This window comes from Aptenodytes forsteri, unplaced genomic scaffold, assembly GCF_000699145.1.
Source record: "Aptenodytes forsteri isolate BGI_AS27 unplaced genomic scaffold, ASM69914v1 Scaffold605, whole genome shotgun sequence".
In the NCBI taxonomy this organism is placed as follows: Eukaryota; Metazoa; Chordata; class Aves; order Sphenisciformes; family Spheniscidae; genus Aptenodytes; species Aptenodytes forsteri.
The window spans coordinates 213,829-232,536 of NW_008794427.1; the positions used below are offsets into that span (position 1 = coordinate 213,829).

The 18,708-nt window shown below is 42.7% G+C and overlaps 1 protein-coding gene across 1 annotated transcript in view; it reads right to left on the reverse strand.

Annotated features, from left to right (window-relative positions):
* Positions 1-516: 516 nt before the first annotated feature.
* Positions 517-18,708, reverse strand: part of ALDH1A3 (aldehyde dehydrogenase 1 family member A3) — a 33,761-nt gene continuing 15,569 nt past the window's right edge. The window contains exons 6-12 of the mRNA XM_009289468.1: positions 18,424-18,537; positions 15,258-15,360; positions 14,028-14,212; positions 8,371-8,535; positions 5,969-6,126; positions 4,705-4,779; positions 517-3,257 (exon numbers count right to left, since the gene is read on the reverse strand). Of these exons, the coding sequence (XP_009287743.1) occupies positions 3,185-3,257; positions 4,705-4,779; positions 5,969-6,126; positions 8,371-8,535; positions 14,028-14,212; positions 15,258-15,360; positions 18,424-18,537 (873 nt within the window). The 3' untranslated portion in view covers positions 517-3,184. The remainder of the gene's footprint in view (positions 3,258-4,704; positions 4,780-5,968; positions 6,127-8,370; positions 8,536-14,027; positions 14,213-15,257; positions 15,361-18,423; positions 18,538-18,708) is intronic.

Consider the following 18,708-nt stretch of genomic DNA (forward strand, 5'->3'; position numbering starts at 1 on the left):
AGTCCCTCCGTGAGATACTGAATCCCCAGATACACACAGGCAGACATGCACTCTGCGTTCAGTTCTGCCATGTGGAAAAGGTACTTTGAAATTACGTTGCCTCTTGTGAGCCCAGTGCATGTTTCTGTTTGGGGACTACTGCTGGGTCACTGAATCAAGGGGAACAGACAACACTTCGAGGAAGAGCCCCCTGTAACTACAGTAATACAGGGCCATTTTGTTTTAGAAGCATGAAACCGTAACCCTTTCCAGTGTTTACTTTTATTGACACAATGGGCCAAATTCAGAGTGAAATAAAAAACAGTGACATGAGGATTGAGTTGAGTGGAAGTTGCTTGCTGATGGAAGGGGTCTTAACATGTGCATTAGAGGGGATGAATTATCTTAAAGCACTAATCAGTGTAAATAAAAAAGCATTCAAGTTACTCCTCTGATAAAATAAGTAAAGTCAATAGAAGCTTTCTGTACCCCCACCTTCCTTTCTGTGCAATATCAATCTGTAGCATTTAGAAACCATTTCACAAAGTTAAACATTTATTAGGAACAAGAACTATTACAAAAAGATACCCATAGTCTAAATATATACATGAGGTTTAAACATAGCATTTTCATGTACCTTTAGCTATAAAAATACATTAGATTAACTGTATCCTAATTTATAAATATAGTTCTTTTTTTTTTAAAAAAAAAAAGTAGTATTTCATATGAAAGCCTTACTGTGCAATTAGAGAATATATACCCTCTAAGGGGTTATTTTAAAGTTAGTGTCTAGTGTTATATAACTTAGAAAATTCAGTGTGTAGAGTCAAACCCTGATTTATACAATAAGAGATACATTGACTTTTTAAAAACTTGATAAGGGAAAAAAAAGAGGTGAAATATATATCATACATATAAAGCCAGAATACTAGAACTTTAAGAATTTCAGATTATTTCAGTTTCAACCACTGTTTATCAAAAATTAATACAGAGATATAACAAGATAACCAGCCTTTTACTGTTTGCCTTACCTCCCTACTGTCTGACTGCAGCCCTAGAAAACCATCAAGTAGGCAAAAGTAAAATGTTTGTCTGAGAAGATGTTTGCACTCTAAGTGTTTTACAAAAATAGAAACTTATTTACAATGTTCCCATTTGGCCTTTCATGGGGGAGGGAGGACATTTTCTTCACTGGATGGGGAGATTTACCTGTCTCACATATCCATGGGAGGACAGGCACCTACTTATACACAACCGTTGGAGGTATGTCATTTAAGAAGTTAAGCAGTGTTGAAGTGCAATTTCAACGTTCACTAACGAATAAGGAAGTTTAGGCTCATGCAAACTTTTTCCTTACTTATTGCCACCCACCTTCCTTCTTCCTCCAAAAAAAGGTCCACTCATGCAACAGAACTTGTTACTGACTGGGTATATCTCTGAGCAAAGGAAGGTACCAGTTAAATCCCTGCTTGCGTCAGAGAATAGAGGTTAGACCTGCATTTCTGCCTTGAGCTCTGACATCTTGAAAACTCCAGGCAGCGACCTTAAGGAGTGCTCTATGGAGATCTGTCGATATGCCACAAGGAACCTCTGTCGGTTTGCTCTCAGAGGACAATCCCAGCAAGATCAGGTAAACTTCCTAACAAGCTGACACCACTAACTCCTGCATACTTACAGCTCCTGCGGACATGGAACTTCCCATATGTTTGCCAGTGGTTCTCCAGTACAGAATCAGGAGGAGGGAAAGTAGTGAACCCAGGAACCGAAGACAGCATGTGGCTTGTCGTTAATCTCATAGTAATGTCTGGGCACGTAAAGAAGTTACTGCAGGAGATACTAAGGCATGAACTTGGTGTGACAGCCATTCCATGGATGCTATTCATGTATGTGCACGCTTATACAACTGTAAGCAAGAGACAATTCAAGGCAGTTTATTCCTCAGTGAAGGATCAGCTACTCTGTGCTTGCCACAAGATGACAGCACTCACGAGGACAATTACTGCAAAGCTGCTGACACATTTAAGTCCAGTCATAGCTTATTCCATGGTAACTGGTTTGTACACCCATATCTTTAGCATTCTGTGTGTGCTTGGGAGCACCTGCCTTTTCATACTGTACTTCCAGAAATTTATTTTAAGCTACATTCATACGGGATAAAGAAGCAGTGAGTAGAGCTTATAAGTTTTACTCTCATAATAATAGCTCTGGCTCAAAAAAATGAAGAGATGTTCACACAGCCTGAAAGTTACAGAGAAAGAGAGAGCAGGACAGCTTCTTGCAGCTCTTCTGCTCCCTCCCCCAGAACAGAAGGACGGGTGTGGGATGTTTTCTGTGGGGTATCTACCATGCTACATGCTTAGCATTCAACTCTGTGTCATCACGGTAAGTACAGTGCAAAATCCTCTTGCGAAAAGTGCTATAGTGAAGGTTTGAGATACAATTGTGACTCATTCGGAGCCAGAAGGGTTAGCAAGTCAGTAACTTGCATTTGCAGCATGTGTAATGTGTGCACACCAAAACATCAGGTTCAAAGGACACTTTAAAGTCTAGCTCTGTTGGGTGAAATACTGGCCCCAAAGGGAGTCCTCTAGGAAACTCCCATAAATCCCATTCAGGGCTAGAATATCACCAATATGGAGAATGCATGTATCTTTAGAGAGACCAAGATAGCTCTTTCAAAGAGAATTTCTTTACAGATCCTTCCATGAAAGCTTGCACTCCCATCCCAAACTCCAGCTGCAGTCTTCACACAAACTCCGCCAACTTGAGTCAAGTTGTGTTAGCCCTACCACTCAAGTCCATTTATGCCAAGTGAAACCCATATGCCTCTGAAGGTGTTTAACAGTCCATGCTAATGGTACCAGAAGTCTTTCTAACATGCCATTGATGTCCAAGTCCTTCATGGGTACAGTTTGAAAGCAGATGTCCTGCAAACACTGTGACTGACCAGCATTTTAGTCACAGGTAGCAGACAGATGTACAGCCAGGGACTTGTACAGTACAAGTGTGTGCTATGCTGCCAGTAGGGTCAGTTAAATCAGTTTTCGAAGAGCAGGTTGACAAAATGGAGTCCCGTAGATTCAGTGTTTCTAGAGGAATAAAGTTAGGTGTTTCCACTTTCCTTCCTACCCCTCCCCTCCCCCTTGCTCTGAACACGTCCCCCATGTGTCACATTCGGAGTGTCAGCATTTTAGGCCTTCTGTTTTCATGGACTCTTCTGGGAGAGTTTAATGGTGACTGTTTTCACTTCGGTATATTCTGCCAAAGCATATTCACCACTGGAAAAAAAGAGAGAGGAGGGAAAGGGACAAACAATTGTAGCATGTTAATGTGTCCTTCCCTAAGATAAGAGATTTCTACACAAGTGCATTTTAGCCGCTGATTGACAGCTGCTGTAGATGACAGCAGGCCATTAAAACTAGATCTGAACTAACCTACACCAGCTATCAATTTGGCCCACCACTTCTAATAATTGCTAAGTACATACACAAAGTACACACCCTGTTGTAAGAGAAACATGGAATGAATGCTTCTGGTCACAGTAACCCACAAGATGACACCTTGTGACTCTCTGCCTAGTGAAAACTGAGTACTATTGTGAGAACCTATAGAAGAAACATCCACAAACAGTTATCAATGCTTAGGCAGCAATTAAAGTTACTTTTTCACTGAAAGTAAGCTTCTATCTACAAGATACTGTATAATCAAGAGGGCACAGTTGGTCCAGAAATGCATACTGATGACAGACCCCACCACTGCATTGTCTTTGTTGGTGGAAACTGGCTCTATTCCCATGCCTTGCCCAAGGGATAAACCCCTGACACCCTTTAATTAGTCAGACAGTCAGGCAAAGTAAACCATAATGTCTCAATATATATGTCCCATTTGAGGATTCATTCATTTGCTGTGCTTAGCAAGTGAGGCATCTGAATGTCTTAGAGCAGCAGATGCACCAGAACAGCTACTGGAAATGGTTCCTGGAAATAAATCTGGCTTATGAAAGAAAAGGTGCATTAGATTCCTCTGAAGAGTCTTCTGAATGGTGTAATAAAACCTGCCTCTCTCCTATACAAGAAGAAAATTAAGATTTAAGTCAATTTCTCAGCTCTACCTCTAACTTACAGGGTGACCTTGGTTTAAAAATTTCTGCGTTCGTAACTAATTAGAGCTGGAATGTCTGGTAGCCATGCTGCAACAGGTCAGGCTGGGGAAAAGGGACAGACGGTCTTTCTGTAATTTAAGTAGCAAGCTTGGAAGGTGAGAGGTAGAATGATCTTGGAGATCATTCCTTGCTGTTCTAGCTCCAATATTAGAAAGTCAGAGGTGTGAAGAGGTCCAACTAGGAGCAACGATACAGCAGTCAAGGGAGGCCCAGATACCACCATATAAAGATGGAGGAGGTTTGGGGTGGATACCAGTGTCCCCAGCCAAGGTGCCATACTTCTCCCTTGATCTAAAAATCTAACTAGTAAGGAAAAATGCTTGCAAGTGGAATTGACTCAACTTGAGTTATCAAGAGCTTATAAAGCAGATGGAGGTACTCCTGAAGGCACCGCTCACGTTCTCACATCTGTGCTTTACATCCACGCTGTACTGGCTTAGCACTTCCCTGTGCAGCATACTGCAAGCCTGATAGTTTAAAAGCAAATTCAACAATATTTTCACAGTCACAATTGTTATTGCATTCACCATCCACACATAAACAAAATATTGAGCAAAACTTACAGTTCTCTGCCATTGCCTGACATTTTAAAGCCACCAAAAGGAGCCTGTGCATAGAGCGCATTGTAACAGTTGATCCTACAATAAAAACATGAATTGTAAAAAGACAAATTCAATACCAAGGAGAAGCAAGATAATGACAACAATGACGCTATAAAAAAGGCTGGAATCTGTCAGTTTTCTCTTTATACAGTTCATTCACTTGAGAAATCAGATTTTAGCAATAAAATCTTATTTTGCTACAGAAACAAAAAACGTTTCAGTGGTACTCAGTCTGACCCACATCTCACTTCATAGTCTCTAATGGCCAAGACATTCATGCTTGAGCTGGAATTTATGCTGTGTTCGGAGCCGTGCTTAAAATAGTCCAACCTATTCCTTAGTTTAATGAAGCACATTCTGAAATGAACATGTTTACTCAGAAAGCTGTTTAAACACAAGCAGGCCCCACCATCCACTTCCAGGTATAGAAAAAAGTTGGACTGCATTAGACAATTGTGTCACAGTAAAACAAAAGCACTAGCCCCATTTCTATAGACACTAGGTAGGAAAAGCTAATGCAGATACTTCCTCAGCATGTCAGTAAGATCAAATGACTGAAGAGAGGCAGGTATGGCTTGGCGCTGAAGGACTGCCCCTTCACGTACGTACAGCGCATGTATCCTTCAAAGCCCAACATCCCATTTTTATGTAAATACTACTCAGAGGCAGATTCTTCTGGGACCAACTTTTGAAATCAATCCTCTGTATGCATCATAATCAGACACCAGATCAAATTCCTATCTCTAGCGGGGAAAAAATCAGGATTCCATCTTTTAAATTATTCTAATATAAAATAAGAAATTTTGTAAGCAAAAATAGCTACTTATCTTTCTGACAGTGGTGTGATGCCATCTACTGCCCATACTGATTTGTGCATCTAAGACCCCATCTGATGCTACCTAAAGATCATAAGAACTGCTTTTTTCTACACACAGGATTTTGAATGGCATCATGTCTGGTGGAACTTACTACAACCCCTACATTTTCAGAGTTTTCCAGATGAAGAACTACATCGATTGAACAAACAGTCCATTTCTCGCCAGACTGTCTGGTCCTCACCACCTTATTTTGACGAATGGATGTTGCTTCTGAGCAGAATATCAAGAATTAAGCAGACTACTAATACATCTTACCTCCAGCACTTACACGTGATTCCAAATCATACATCCTTCTCCCCTCCCAGGAAGCAAAATCCCAGCCCACACTCTGGTCCCACACTACTTACCAGACAGTTCCTGACTGCAATGCAGACGCTAGCGTTAATGCTCTGTCCAGATTCTTTGTGAACACTGCAGCCGTAAGTCCATACTCGGTACTGTTGGCTCTTCTTATGACCTCTTCTATACTCTTGAACTTCATAATTGGCTGAACTGGCCCAAATATCTGCACATATCAATTTAAACATTAGTACAGGAAAGCCTTTGCTAATCATGGTAATTCTGAAGTAATCAGAATCAGATGCTTTGTTTTGATACTATATTAAAAATGTTATATCCTAGCCTTCTAGAAGTCACTGATAGAGTCTCTTAAAAACTACTAATTAAACTGACTTCAAAAGAAGTACAGTGATGTGCTATAGTAGTTAATATATACTAAGATCCAACAAGTAACGGATCATCTGTAACAATGAAAATAAGCAGAGTTAGATCTGGACAAGTTTCAAATGATTCATCCTTACTCCATTTACAACTCTCCTTTTGAACTCAGTTGAGTATACTCAAAAAGTAATTAATATATTTCAAGGATTGCAAGTTTTCTTCCTTGGTTTTGACTCTGATTTTGTCACTGTACGCAGTTTATTTGCATGCAGTACATTTACCACATATGTGTTTGACCACAAACTTGGCTTCTCAGGTTGCCAGTATAAAGGCAGCCGGCATACACAATACTTCCCAACTTCTGGGATGGAGTCTCTCATCACGTACAGTATCAAAGGTGGGCCCTTTTCTGGCCTGCACGATCCTGCAGTACAATAAACACCCACCCAAGGTGAGATACGGTCTCACTTGTGCCACCTTGAGGGCCAGGCTAAGCAGTTTGCCTGGCCTTTAGGCTCACACAAGTGTTTCTAAATTTCCTCGTTTTGGGAGATCCAGGTACTTAACTGGAGCCTTGATCCTAGGCAAAGGATGAACATGCATTTGCAACAAAACTGCAAATGAATGAAACTGGATAAGCTTCATGAATCATGACTTGGGATTTGGAGTCAGTTCGTTAAAAAAAGGCCTGTCATGGGAATTTCAGCTCTTATTCCCTCTATTTTTAGAATGTAACTCATGCATAGGCTGACTGATATCTTTCCCAGGTTCCTTAGAGATTCTGTGGCAGATCTGAGACATCTAAACATTTTGCCAGGAGTGAACAGTAAGCAGCCCCATAAAAAGCACTAGGATAAACTATAAAATACAAGTGCCAGCTAGACTTTGGCAACTACTTATTTTCCATTGGGGAACATGACGAAAAGTAGATTAACTTCTATTTCAAAGGAATATCACAGGATCTAATCACATGCAGCTTGTTCAATTTTTCTGCATATGAATAATGAAAGCCAGAGTATTAGATCTGCATTTTGCTGGCTTCGACCATGTTTTCATATAGGAAAAAAAAATGGTCAGTCTCAGGGGATTTCACCATGAGAACAGAATCTGGGATTATTTCAGATGCTAAGGCTACTTGAGAAAAGTTCTTCAGTGGCAGTATAGCAAGGCCATTCCTTCCCTCCTCACCAGCTTCAGGTCCCAGAGTTCTTGTCCCACCTTTCTGCAATAAAGCAACTCCTTTTTTACAAAGTAGTGGAGCAAGAACACACATTACACTGTCCTCTGTCACTTTGAATCAGTATGTACCACAGCGGAGCAATTTCAAGTCCACTCAGTAGGAGGTGTGTAAGAGCACACGGCATGCACAACCATCCATCTGCGTAGAGCGGGAGAGCTTAACTCTGTCTTCAGAAAACCTTCAAACTTCAGGGCAAAGAATATGTAGTATTGCTCCAGCCTGCCACAGTTTCAGTTATTTTTATTCAGTTATTTAGATTTAAAATCAAGGATTCAGACAGAAACCCCTCGCTCACCACTATTTCTTATTCAGAAGCAGCATTTATAGCAGCTGTATCTAGGTAAGGCATGTGCTTGTATTTTGCATTATATCAAGTTCTCCTGAAATGAGACCCAAAAGCTTTAGGGTAGTATTATCCACTATGTTTTTATCCGGGTTTGTTATGGTCCAGTGAGTACACTCACAGGGCTACTTCCCTTTTGGAAAACCAAACAAAATGGGGGAAAGCAGCAAGGCATTAGAAAGGGCTGGCAAACAAACACCTATTAATTGCACAAAAACTGCTGCTAAAACATTTTGACAGTTTTTTTGCTTGTTCTGCTCTCCCCCTTCTCCTCTCACAATTCCCTCCCCCACGCACATACACTGCAAATTGAAGCTCACCTTCAAAGCTACCTCATTCGTAGAATGGATTTCAGCATTAGGCAGTTGTTAGGACACTGAAATAAGTGAAATAAGTGAAACTTCTATTCACCTCTCAGGTTTTCACTTCAAACCACAACTATACCTCTTTTCTTTCCCATTTACAGTAGTAAATGCATATAAAGGTTCAGGTGACTTGTACTGTACCTCTTCTTTGGCGATACGCATGTTGTCAGTGACGTCCGAAAACACAGTGGGTTTTATAAACAGGCCTCTGTCTTCAATGGCAAGACCCCCACACTCCAGCTTAGCCCCTTCTTTCTTCCCGCTTTCTATCAGCTCCAGGATTTTATCAAACTGTTTTTGGTCAATCTGTCAGACACAAAAGGAAAAGAAACAGATAGCAGCGCCTTTATTATCACTGTTCCAGAGACCAGAGGCATGGTATGTGGCCCAGGGGCACATTTGCAGGGCACTGTCGAACCAGGTAAGTTTACATCTCATTCTATGATACAGCAGTCAGGCAATAAGCAGGCTGAAAGACAGGACATGGGCATAGCCCTGAGCCACAGAAAACAGAAGGTGAAGTTACATGTGATAGCTTGATCTAATAGTTTGCTGCCACATGGCGGGGGTCTCCCCACTTTCCCTTCCTCCGCATCCTGGATATGCACTCCCACGGCTCACCTCACTCCAGCTCTGGGACTCACTGACCTTCTCCATTTAGCTCAGGAGCACCATGAGAACAGCCTGAGATGGGTTTTGCTGGGCTAACAACCTCAGTCAGCTCAGCAAGGGATCTGACCAGCAACAGAATCAGTGCAAGGAAGGAAAATCAGGGTATATAAACTATTAAGTGGACTTTTCTGTAATGTACAGCTTCACCCACAGCTATCTGTCCCCAGCTGCAAGAACCCAGTGAGCTCTGCCTCTATCTCTTTCCACACACGCACGCTATACGAACAGCCTCAAAGATAAGCCCTATCAGTGGGGTGACTTCAGAACAGCTACTGCACTGAAGCCATACTTGCAAAATCAGAATCACTTTTCACGGATCTTAGAGACTAGTACCATCCCAGCATTTTTTGGTTCTCTGGACTGGGAGCCATATCATCACTTTTAACTACCAACCTTGCCTAACTCCTCCCCACCCACACCTAAATATGCAGTAATCTCAAATAACGAGTACTGTTGTGTTACTAGCCTTTAAACTAGGGGTTTCAGTAGAGCTGGGGAAAGGCCAGTCCAGTTACAGGAAGTAACACAGCTGTGCAGCCCTGCACCAAGACTTGGAGGAGACATCACGTACTCCACAAGCACAGTGGGTCATGTGCTGGGAAGAGGTGCAGAAGCCCACAGCACTTCTGATCCATACTGGTCATTCTTTTGTGCTCCACACGCAGCAGTGTACTGCAGGTATTGTCAGCTTTCAAACAAACAGATGTGGTTATTTGCATGATACATAATTAAGGAATGAAACACCTCATCGCAGCACGCTGCAGATGGTAAAAGACTTATGGAGACGTTTAAAAAAAGTAAAACTAACAAAAACCTTGACAAATTCATTGAGGTGATTAAAGAAAAGACTCCACCCACTGGTTCAAGGTGCCCTGGCAGCCTGGGAGGTTATTCTTAATGCCAGGTATCTCCAGATGCTTGTACTGGTTCAATACCCCTCCCTAGGCATCTGTTTTTATTTCAGCAGGGCCAGCTGCCAGTTGGGACTATTTACACAGAGCGCTCCACACTCGACTCCTCCAGATTACAGACTATATCCTGTCCCTAGTTAATCCTGGCCACACGCAATCCAAGTTTTCATGCTTTTAGACAAATATCAAAGCTTCAGGAGGGTGTCCTTGGGGTACTTCTGGTACACAGTGAAAACAGAGAACAGTACATCTCCTGCCACACAGATGTGTGTTTCACATGCACTGTGGACAGCTTGTACTAAGTGCTCACATTCTCTCATGTGTTAAGATGCTACCCAAGAAGACACCTCATACATGCTACTGCACAAGGAAATGTGTGCCCTTATGTAGGATACAGAGTGTCACATAGTAAGTTTGGCAGGTGTCATACATATTGTCTATTTGTCTGGTTGCTTAGTTGCCAAATGTAAATAATTTGAAAATATCTGCAAGTACTTTCCATCCTGGCATGTCTGTGATCCAGACCAATCCAGTTCATCCACTTCACATCACAGAAAACAAAACAAGGATATTTATACAGCTGTAACTTGTTGCAAGGCAAACTATAGTTAGATGAAAAGACACTGGAGAAAGAAAACATTTGTAAAAATGACATGCAAGGGTGGAACTATTTGTCATTGTAACTAGAGCTTGCAAGGCTTGTTTAAATTCTGTCCCCTACTCCACTATTATTTATGGTTCAAGCATTGACTTCTATTAAAAACACATGATCTGCTAGAGCAAATTCTACTATTTGTCCATCTAATTCAAAAAGAGAGGAAGGCTTCTAAGGATCACTGCAATGCTGAAAATCTGAGACCCTCCAAATCTTCATATCTTGCTTCATTTAAGTCAAGACTGCAAGGAGCGGTTTTTCCTTTTCCAAACCTAGCATTTGTAATCCTACAGAAAAACCCTACAACTCTGTCTAACTGGCTGTTGGACACATACTCTTTCTACTTACGTATTTTACTTTCACGCTTTAATCCTAAAGTACACAAATGTCTACAGTCTAAAGAAAATATTCACCGTCTTAAAAATCAAACAATAGGTTTTGGGCTGAAAAACTTCTGGCTAGCAACTGCCACGAGACAGCCTTAGTGCTTATTTCCTTCCTGTAGACCAGGCCTTATAGTCCACAAATCCCAGTATTTGGGGTTCTACAGTAACAAAACTAGCCTAGTCTTGTTCTAATCTAATCCCTGTTCTAGTCCACCAGGACGTTAGTCTCATCTAATGCAGTCTGCTGTTCACAATTGTATAATGTCCCGGCTAACCAGTTTGCCATCTGTGCAGATTTACTTTATTACTTCCTATGATACAGCTCACAGGACTCCAAAGTTAAAAAATGCCCTTGGTCTGCATTTGAGATTGGCACTCTACTCAAACAGTCCTGATCACCCCTCAGGTTTCTTGTGGTGTCCTTTGAATTCCAGCCAGCCAACACAGTCAGACACACGTGAGTTTTGGAGAAGTCTCATCAGAAGCATGCCTCATTTCTGTTTAAATTTAATATTGTTTAAATTTGACCTAATTTTGATCAGAGCAGTGCAGTTTATATCAGCATAACCCAATCCTGCAGCTGACACAGTCTTTTCCCCATGCCACAAGCATCCATGCCAGTGCACAGTAACCCACATCAGGGAACTGACTTGAGTAAAACCTTTCTTCCTCACTTCCAAAAAGGCTGGATTAGACCTGAATCAGCCAGTTCCCCAATATAGTTCATAACTGCAGAGCAATATAGGAACAAGCAGCTGCAGACAAAACCACTGTTCCAGTACTGGCTTACATCAACTTTAAGTTCTTGTGGAAGAGTATTGTCTGTCACCCTATGCTGTCCTGCTCCAGGTTGTCTCAGCAGCTACTTAGAACACTATGCTCAGCCACGGTGTGTCTTGATTTCACAGAGCAATAGCTCCAAGTCTGGACTGCAGGGACTCTCCTATTTTACACTTTCTGAAGTCTGCATAAGTTGCTGGTCCTGTGGTCTGGCTACAAGCACTTGGAGCTGACGTAGGACCAAAAAGATCATAGGCCACGACCACCGTCAGCCTAAGGGCTGGCTCCAACTCCTTCCCACTTCTGGCTTCTAAGTCAGTGATCATCCCAGAATGGGGTCTACACAGCAGCACGTGGAACGTTTTTGTAATGCTGTTGTGTATGTTCAACCTGACCCACAGGAAAATAAAACAACGACCTGGATCTGAAGCAACTGAGGCCTGATGGGGAGAGAAGAAGAAGAAGAAGAAGAAAGATTATTTTTCCTGGTGATTCTTCCCTTATCCATCAGTTCAAGATAAAAAAACCCTCACAGCAGAGCAGGTTACTTCAGGAACAGAGGAAGAATTTGATCTGGAAGCTTCACATTTGAACAGTAACTTGTGGGCAGGTGTGAATCTTTGCTACTTTTGGAGGTATTTTAAGCCCTTGTGACACTGCATCATTTCTCTCTTTTGCTTGAATTTCTGTGTGTTGCATCTTACAGTGTAGGCTCCAGACAGCAAGCAACCATATCTGCAGAGGAAGTGGTTGCTCCTTTACACTGGCAGCCACATGAAAGCTTTGAGATTAACAGTTTCCTCCCACTCTCTCAACACCTTCCCATCTTGGGCTTGACAGTTGCATGCACAGAAGTTCAGGTGTGTGTGTGTGGGCGTGCTATCTCTCCTAGCTACAAGCGTAACAGGTAAGCCAGAACAGGGAAAGAGGACAGATGGGCCATATTTAAAATCTGACCAGATTAAATTAAAATCTGCTGCTATTCTGACTTACTGCTACCCTTGATTATAGCTCTGTATACAAAGAGTCTCCCTTAAGCCACAGTAGTGATACCAGAACATGGTGCTCTGCCATAGTGCTCACTGGGAAGTGCTCTGACAGCCCGGCAAGAGCTGGGAGCATGGATGAACTGAAATAAGCAGCCCAATTCTACATGTTCTGCTCACTGCAGAGTGTTTCATCCTTTAAAACCTCACAACTACTCCCTATGATTTCAGGAGCTGTTCTCATTAAGTCGATGGTCTCTGTCAGAGCAGCCAGGTGAACATGGTCCTCATGGGACTAACTATAAATGCAGCTCACTTACTGCTACTGCTGGATAAGGTTTAGGATGATGTTATATTAAAAAAAAACCCCGACCGAAAAACAAACAACAAACCAACCTGAAAAGCTGACAGCTCTTAACAGAAGGTAAGAGCAGACCTTGAAACAGTTTGAGGGTCAGCTCATCTCTGCTGAAGCAAGTTCCAGCATGGGATTATTTTCCTAAGACTGCTGAGCAGTTTGAAATCTCTTTCTAGACAAGTTGCAGGGATAGATGCAGCCCCAGCATGAACGCAGGATGTATATCATCTTATTCCCCATGCATGAGGACATGCAATGAGGTTTTGCCATGCATGGATCATGTGTAAATGGGCCTAGATCCAGATAAGGGGAGGCAGATGTCCCCCCTGTCATCCCTTCTCTGGGGGATCCTATATAGCATCAAGGAAGAAAAACCTCACAGTACAGTACTGAGAACAGGAGGCCTAGGCTATAGATTTCTGGGATTCCCCCTTTATTTTTGGTAGCAAACAGTGGCCCTGTTAGAAGATCTGACCCAAGGATCATCTTCCTCCAGAGCCTTCCACCACAGCTCAGATTGCTTTGGAAGGAAAAAATAAGAGGAAGGCTCTGGAAGCATTGACAAAGCTGGTCGTGACAGCAGCTTGGCATGGTTCTTCCTCCTAATTCAGCTGAAACCTCTCCAAAGGATCAGAAAGGGGGCAGAGGAGGAGAGGGAAAGTGGGGACTCAGGAGTCCCTGGGCTCTAATTACTTGTCATCACCAACACAGCCAAGTAGCTGAATGGCCATTTCTGCAGCTGCACTCTTCTGCGCGTTGCTATTGCTCACTGCAACATGCTTTGTATTACTGTACCAGGGAGACAGCCCCTTCCATAAAGCTGGATAAGAAGTGAATTAAATACATTTGTGTTTAAAAAAATTACAACATAACATTTCAACAGTTGTGATTAATTGGTATTTAAACTAGAGAGAAAAATAAAGTCATGATACATTACTCACCCCTCAGCGCTTCTGCTGGGACCATATTCGCAAGGATAATATTTACACAAGGAAAATTAAACAAAAACACAACCAAAAACCAAACAACTGTTCTCAGGCACACAGTTACCTGGGGCCCTTGTTCAGTTCTGGCATCAAAGGGGTCTCCCACAAGTCGCTTCTTGGCATACTCCACGCTGCGCTTGACAAACTCTGGATATATCTGCTCCTCCACAAACACTCGCGAGGCAGCCGTGCAGCACTGCCCTTGATTGAAGAACACGCCTTGATGGGCACATTCCACTGCCAAGTCCACTGCAACACGGCCCAGGAGGGAAAAGCGTTACCACATCCACAGTTTCAGCCTTCCAGTGTTTCCAAACTTGTTTTTTCCTTTCTCTTTCGAAAGCCTCCTTAAAAAATGCTGACAATGGTCCACACCCATTGAAGGCACTCACAAGGCCTCATACTGCCCCCAAACCAGATCTCTTTATTATTTCCACCCCCCTTCCTGCCTTTTGTCTCAAGGTCTAGTTTGCCATAGCTTCTGATACTTTCTTCCACAAGGACTCACTGAGGGCAGTAACCAGTTTTTCTTGCTGTGGGAATTCAGATGTGGATTCCTAGATACCGTGCATTGGTTCCTGAAGACTAGTTTCAGCAGTGATTGTTTAGAAGGCAGTGGGCCCTTCTGTTGTACAGCCAGCTCAGACCAGGTCCTTGCAATGCTCACTATTAGCAGATGGCACAAATACCTCTGGCTTTCAACCTCTGCTGTGCTGTGCAGGAGAGTGGAGAGTATTTTCCCCAAGCCAAATAGCATTTTCCAACTACTATGGTGGTCACAGGTTACACATATCCCCTAGGCTACTCACTAATGCAACAAAGTCACAACAGAACATGCGAAATGAGTCCTGCAGACCTTCACCCAGAGGTGAAGGCTGGATTAGATCAGATCCTACAAAACTCTCCTGTCATAGGAATGCCTGCAGAGGGGCTGCATTTTAGAAAACTGCTTTCCCCACTGCTTGGCTCACGCTCTGCAGTACCACCAACCAAAAAGAAGGCGCCACAACAGCAGAAATGCACAAATTCAAGATTTATCTGCAACTGCAGCCATCCCCAGGGAAGGCAACAGTATAATGGTCTGCTCATTTGCCATGGGAATGGTCCCCGTGCTATGCAAGGGCTCCAGCGAAGCAGAACTGCATCCTGCTCTTGGACAGGGGTTTCCTCCAGCCTTTGGGGTGGATGCAACGGTAAACACCAGCCCTGCTAGCTACCAAAGGACAGCAGAGGCACACAAAAGCACCACATTCATAGCATCTTACAGCAAATAAACACAACAGCCAATACTTACAGTCTGCATCTGCACACACAATGCAGGGGTTTTTCCCTCCAAGCTCTAACGTCACCCTTTTGAGGTTGCTTTTAGAAGCAGCTTCCTTGATCAGTTTTCCAACCTGTAGCATTGAGACACAAAGAGGACACGAGCTGTTTCCCCTGAAAGTCTTAACTCAGCGTGTCAAGTGTGATGCTAACATGGGTAGAAGAGCCTGGTGGGTGGCTGAAGCAGGTAGAAGTCAGGGATAACATTCTTAAATGATTTGAGATTCTTACTGATGCGATGTGTTGGGTCAAAACCAGCCCCAGAATTAATGTCTGTTTTAGGCAGATCTGAAAGGGTTGGCTATGTGAGAGAGCTACAGGAACTGTATCTTGAAGTTATCTGCTACCCAGAGATGCAGAACAAGGCATTTCCCACCCAGTGCAAGCTAGTGAGACAATCAATGGGGCTCCAAGGTTTATGAGTTTTACTTTTAAAAATAGGGAATTTGACTTCTTAGAGTAGATCTTGCCAAGGCAATGATAAGAACTCACTGTTCCTATCTGTTACCACTCCCATACCAGAAAGCCACGTAGAGATTTTGACATTTAGGGGAAAACTACTTCTTTCTGACAGTTTAGGCTGAGCTGCTCCACGCGTAAGAGTAGCTGAGACATGTTCCTTCCAAGGCAGTACCTGAGGATGTCAACAGACAAACTCCATCTAGCTCTGCTGTGGCACTTTCTGCCCAGGAACCTGCTCTGACCATCTGGTGGAATTTATCTGGCCACCCTCTCCTGAAGGGAAGGATTTACTTTGCTTCCAGAATTTAACCAAAGTAATGTCAAACTAAGGTTCCCCCCCTGCCCCCCGAAAAATTGTTTAACATCAAATGTTTTCCCCAAATTCTGACTGACTGTGCTATTTCTTTTTTATACTGGTAACACCAAAATAGCAATTTCTGTTTTAAAAAATGCTCTTCCTTACAAGAAGAGCATAAATCAAGCATCAGAATCATTTAGTAATCTAATTTTGTTAGAAACAGTATGAGTTAAAACTATTTGGGAGCTTCAATTGTTAAGGCAGGTTATTTTTTTAAGTGTGACCTTATATTTGAATTTCCTCATTTTGTAACTGGTTTTCCTGTATTTTACCTTTGCACATGGCAACCTTCACGTCATTTCTGCCTAAAAATACTGTTGCCCTGGAGTGGAGCTGTGAGCAAGGAAAGCATGGGGCAGCTGGCTGACAGTTATAAGTCTGTATTTCTCATGGTTTGCCTTTGTAACTCGAGCAAGACTCCTGAACCTAGCAGTGCAGATCACCTCTAGTCACTCAGCAGCCTAGTCCTAGAGACAGCAGAAATAAGTGATGCGTCCTGCTGCAGATACACATAGCTTCGCAAGAGGCACTACTACAAGCTAGCTGGCTGAAGAGGAGTAAATTAATAAACTAAGGGAAAGCAAGAAATCTAGATGGGAAAATTCTCGTGGAGTTTAAGATCAGTATTTCCAGGCTGGCACCGAGCCCAAGCTGGGGCTTAAAAACTAAGTCAAAATGTATTTTGAATTAGCTTCACTTCCTGGCTCAGAAACAGTAGCATTATGCTGCAAATACTGCAGAGATGCAGCTGAACTCACAGATGGGCGGAGGGGGAAGAAAACACTTCTAAATTACACATGCATTAGCAAAGAATCTATCTCCCTTGGTGTTTCCTGCACACCCATGGATTAGGAAGACAAGCACAGCATCTATAGCAGTTTTTTGCCTACAGGCTCCAGCAGCTGAGATTTTCCTTCTGCCCCTAATCCACTGGATACTCCTTTTTCATTAAAAACCCAAACAGACCCATGTGGGCTGGATGAGTCTATAAACTGTATTGTTTTCACACAGCCAGCGTCTAATCTGGGCTGAAAGTTTCTGATCTAGCACTTGGAGAGAAGCATGTATCTGGGTAAACTCCTAGATTAGGCCAACTATCAAGAGAGTAAAAGCTCACTGTGAACTTTTACTTTATTGCGTTCATGTTTGTTCCCATGATCTCTGTACAGAAACAGAGACTTAAGGCACCTTCTCCTACAGGATAAGCGAAGCAGTCAGCATGTACACAAAGCCACTAGATGGTACTGTTGTTAAATGCAGCAGCTTTTGAGTGTTTAGTGAGTTACCTTTACCGACCAAGAATACCATTCAAAGTAATTTGTCATCATTATACAATTAGGTTACACTCTGCAGTTGTGAAGATAGACGTAAGAATGGATGAATTTGGCAAATGCTCAGCAAGAATAGCGTTACTCAAGGAAATAAAAGAGACTATATTTGCCTCAACTGCACCCATTGGTGTCAGTATTTCCATTCTTTGGACACTGCCACTCTTCAGTGGGTTGCAAGAAAAATCTAGAGCAGTGAGTGGAAAAACATTCACATTTCTAAGCAAGCTTTTGTTTGAGAATTTGCAGCAGTGATTACTGGAGACAAATTTGTTTGCATGCCATAGCTGTGTTCAATTCCGTGGACTAGGCCAAGCCATGTGCTCCTTTCCCCCGTGTAGGTACAGAAGAGGACGGCTGTAGGTGTCTGACAGTGCAGAGGTCTCGCTTCCACCCCAAGGCAGCCGTAGCTATTTACAGGAAAAAACTGAATAGAAGGTGCTTTACTGTGCAGGTCTCAAAAGAAGCTCAAATGTTAATCCCATCCACGTCAGCAGAGGAAGCCTCGGGCATGGGGCCATGTTTTTATTTAAGTCCTAGTTCCTCAGAGGTAACTAAAGCCAAGGAAGAATTGTTCAGGGCTCTGACTGACATGTTTTCCAGTTGCACACGCTTGCAGGGCAGGACTGGTAGGCAAACTGGCCCAGAAGCTCCATCAGGTCAATGACATGATGTTAAGTCACTGCCAGCCTCTCCTCTAGACTGTCTTACCTTATGTCAGAGCATTTATTACTTACAGTTCTTACAGAAATGTGGCGGTTTGGCAAAAATCAGCTTACAGAGCTGTGGGATTATCACAAGCACAAGGACCTGAATTAGACAAATCCCAAACACTTCTGAGAAATCCTGTCACATGGAATATGATGGAACATGGTGTTGGCAATACAAAAATCATCGACATTTCTTTGGTCCAGTCTTACGTGGATGGCAGTTTTAGAAGAGAATGCAAAGAGGAACAGCAGGTGTTTTATGAGAAGTCCATCACCTACCTTTGTTGATCCAGTAAAAGCAATTTTATCAATGCTGTGATGGGTAGAAATAGCAGCTCCAGCTGTGGGGCCGTAGCCTGGCACAATGTTCACCACACCTGGAGGGAAACCCACCTAAAACAGAGGTTAAATACAGCTCTGTAAAGAGAGATTTTGAGCACTCTGGAGCTCATCTGCACTCCTGAGAGCTGCAGTTCAGTTCTCAGGAAGCTTGAATTAGTTGCACTATATTCCTTGCAATTAAAAATTGCAAGTTGCAGAGAAGGAGCGCATACCAGATACAAC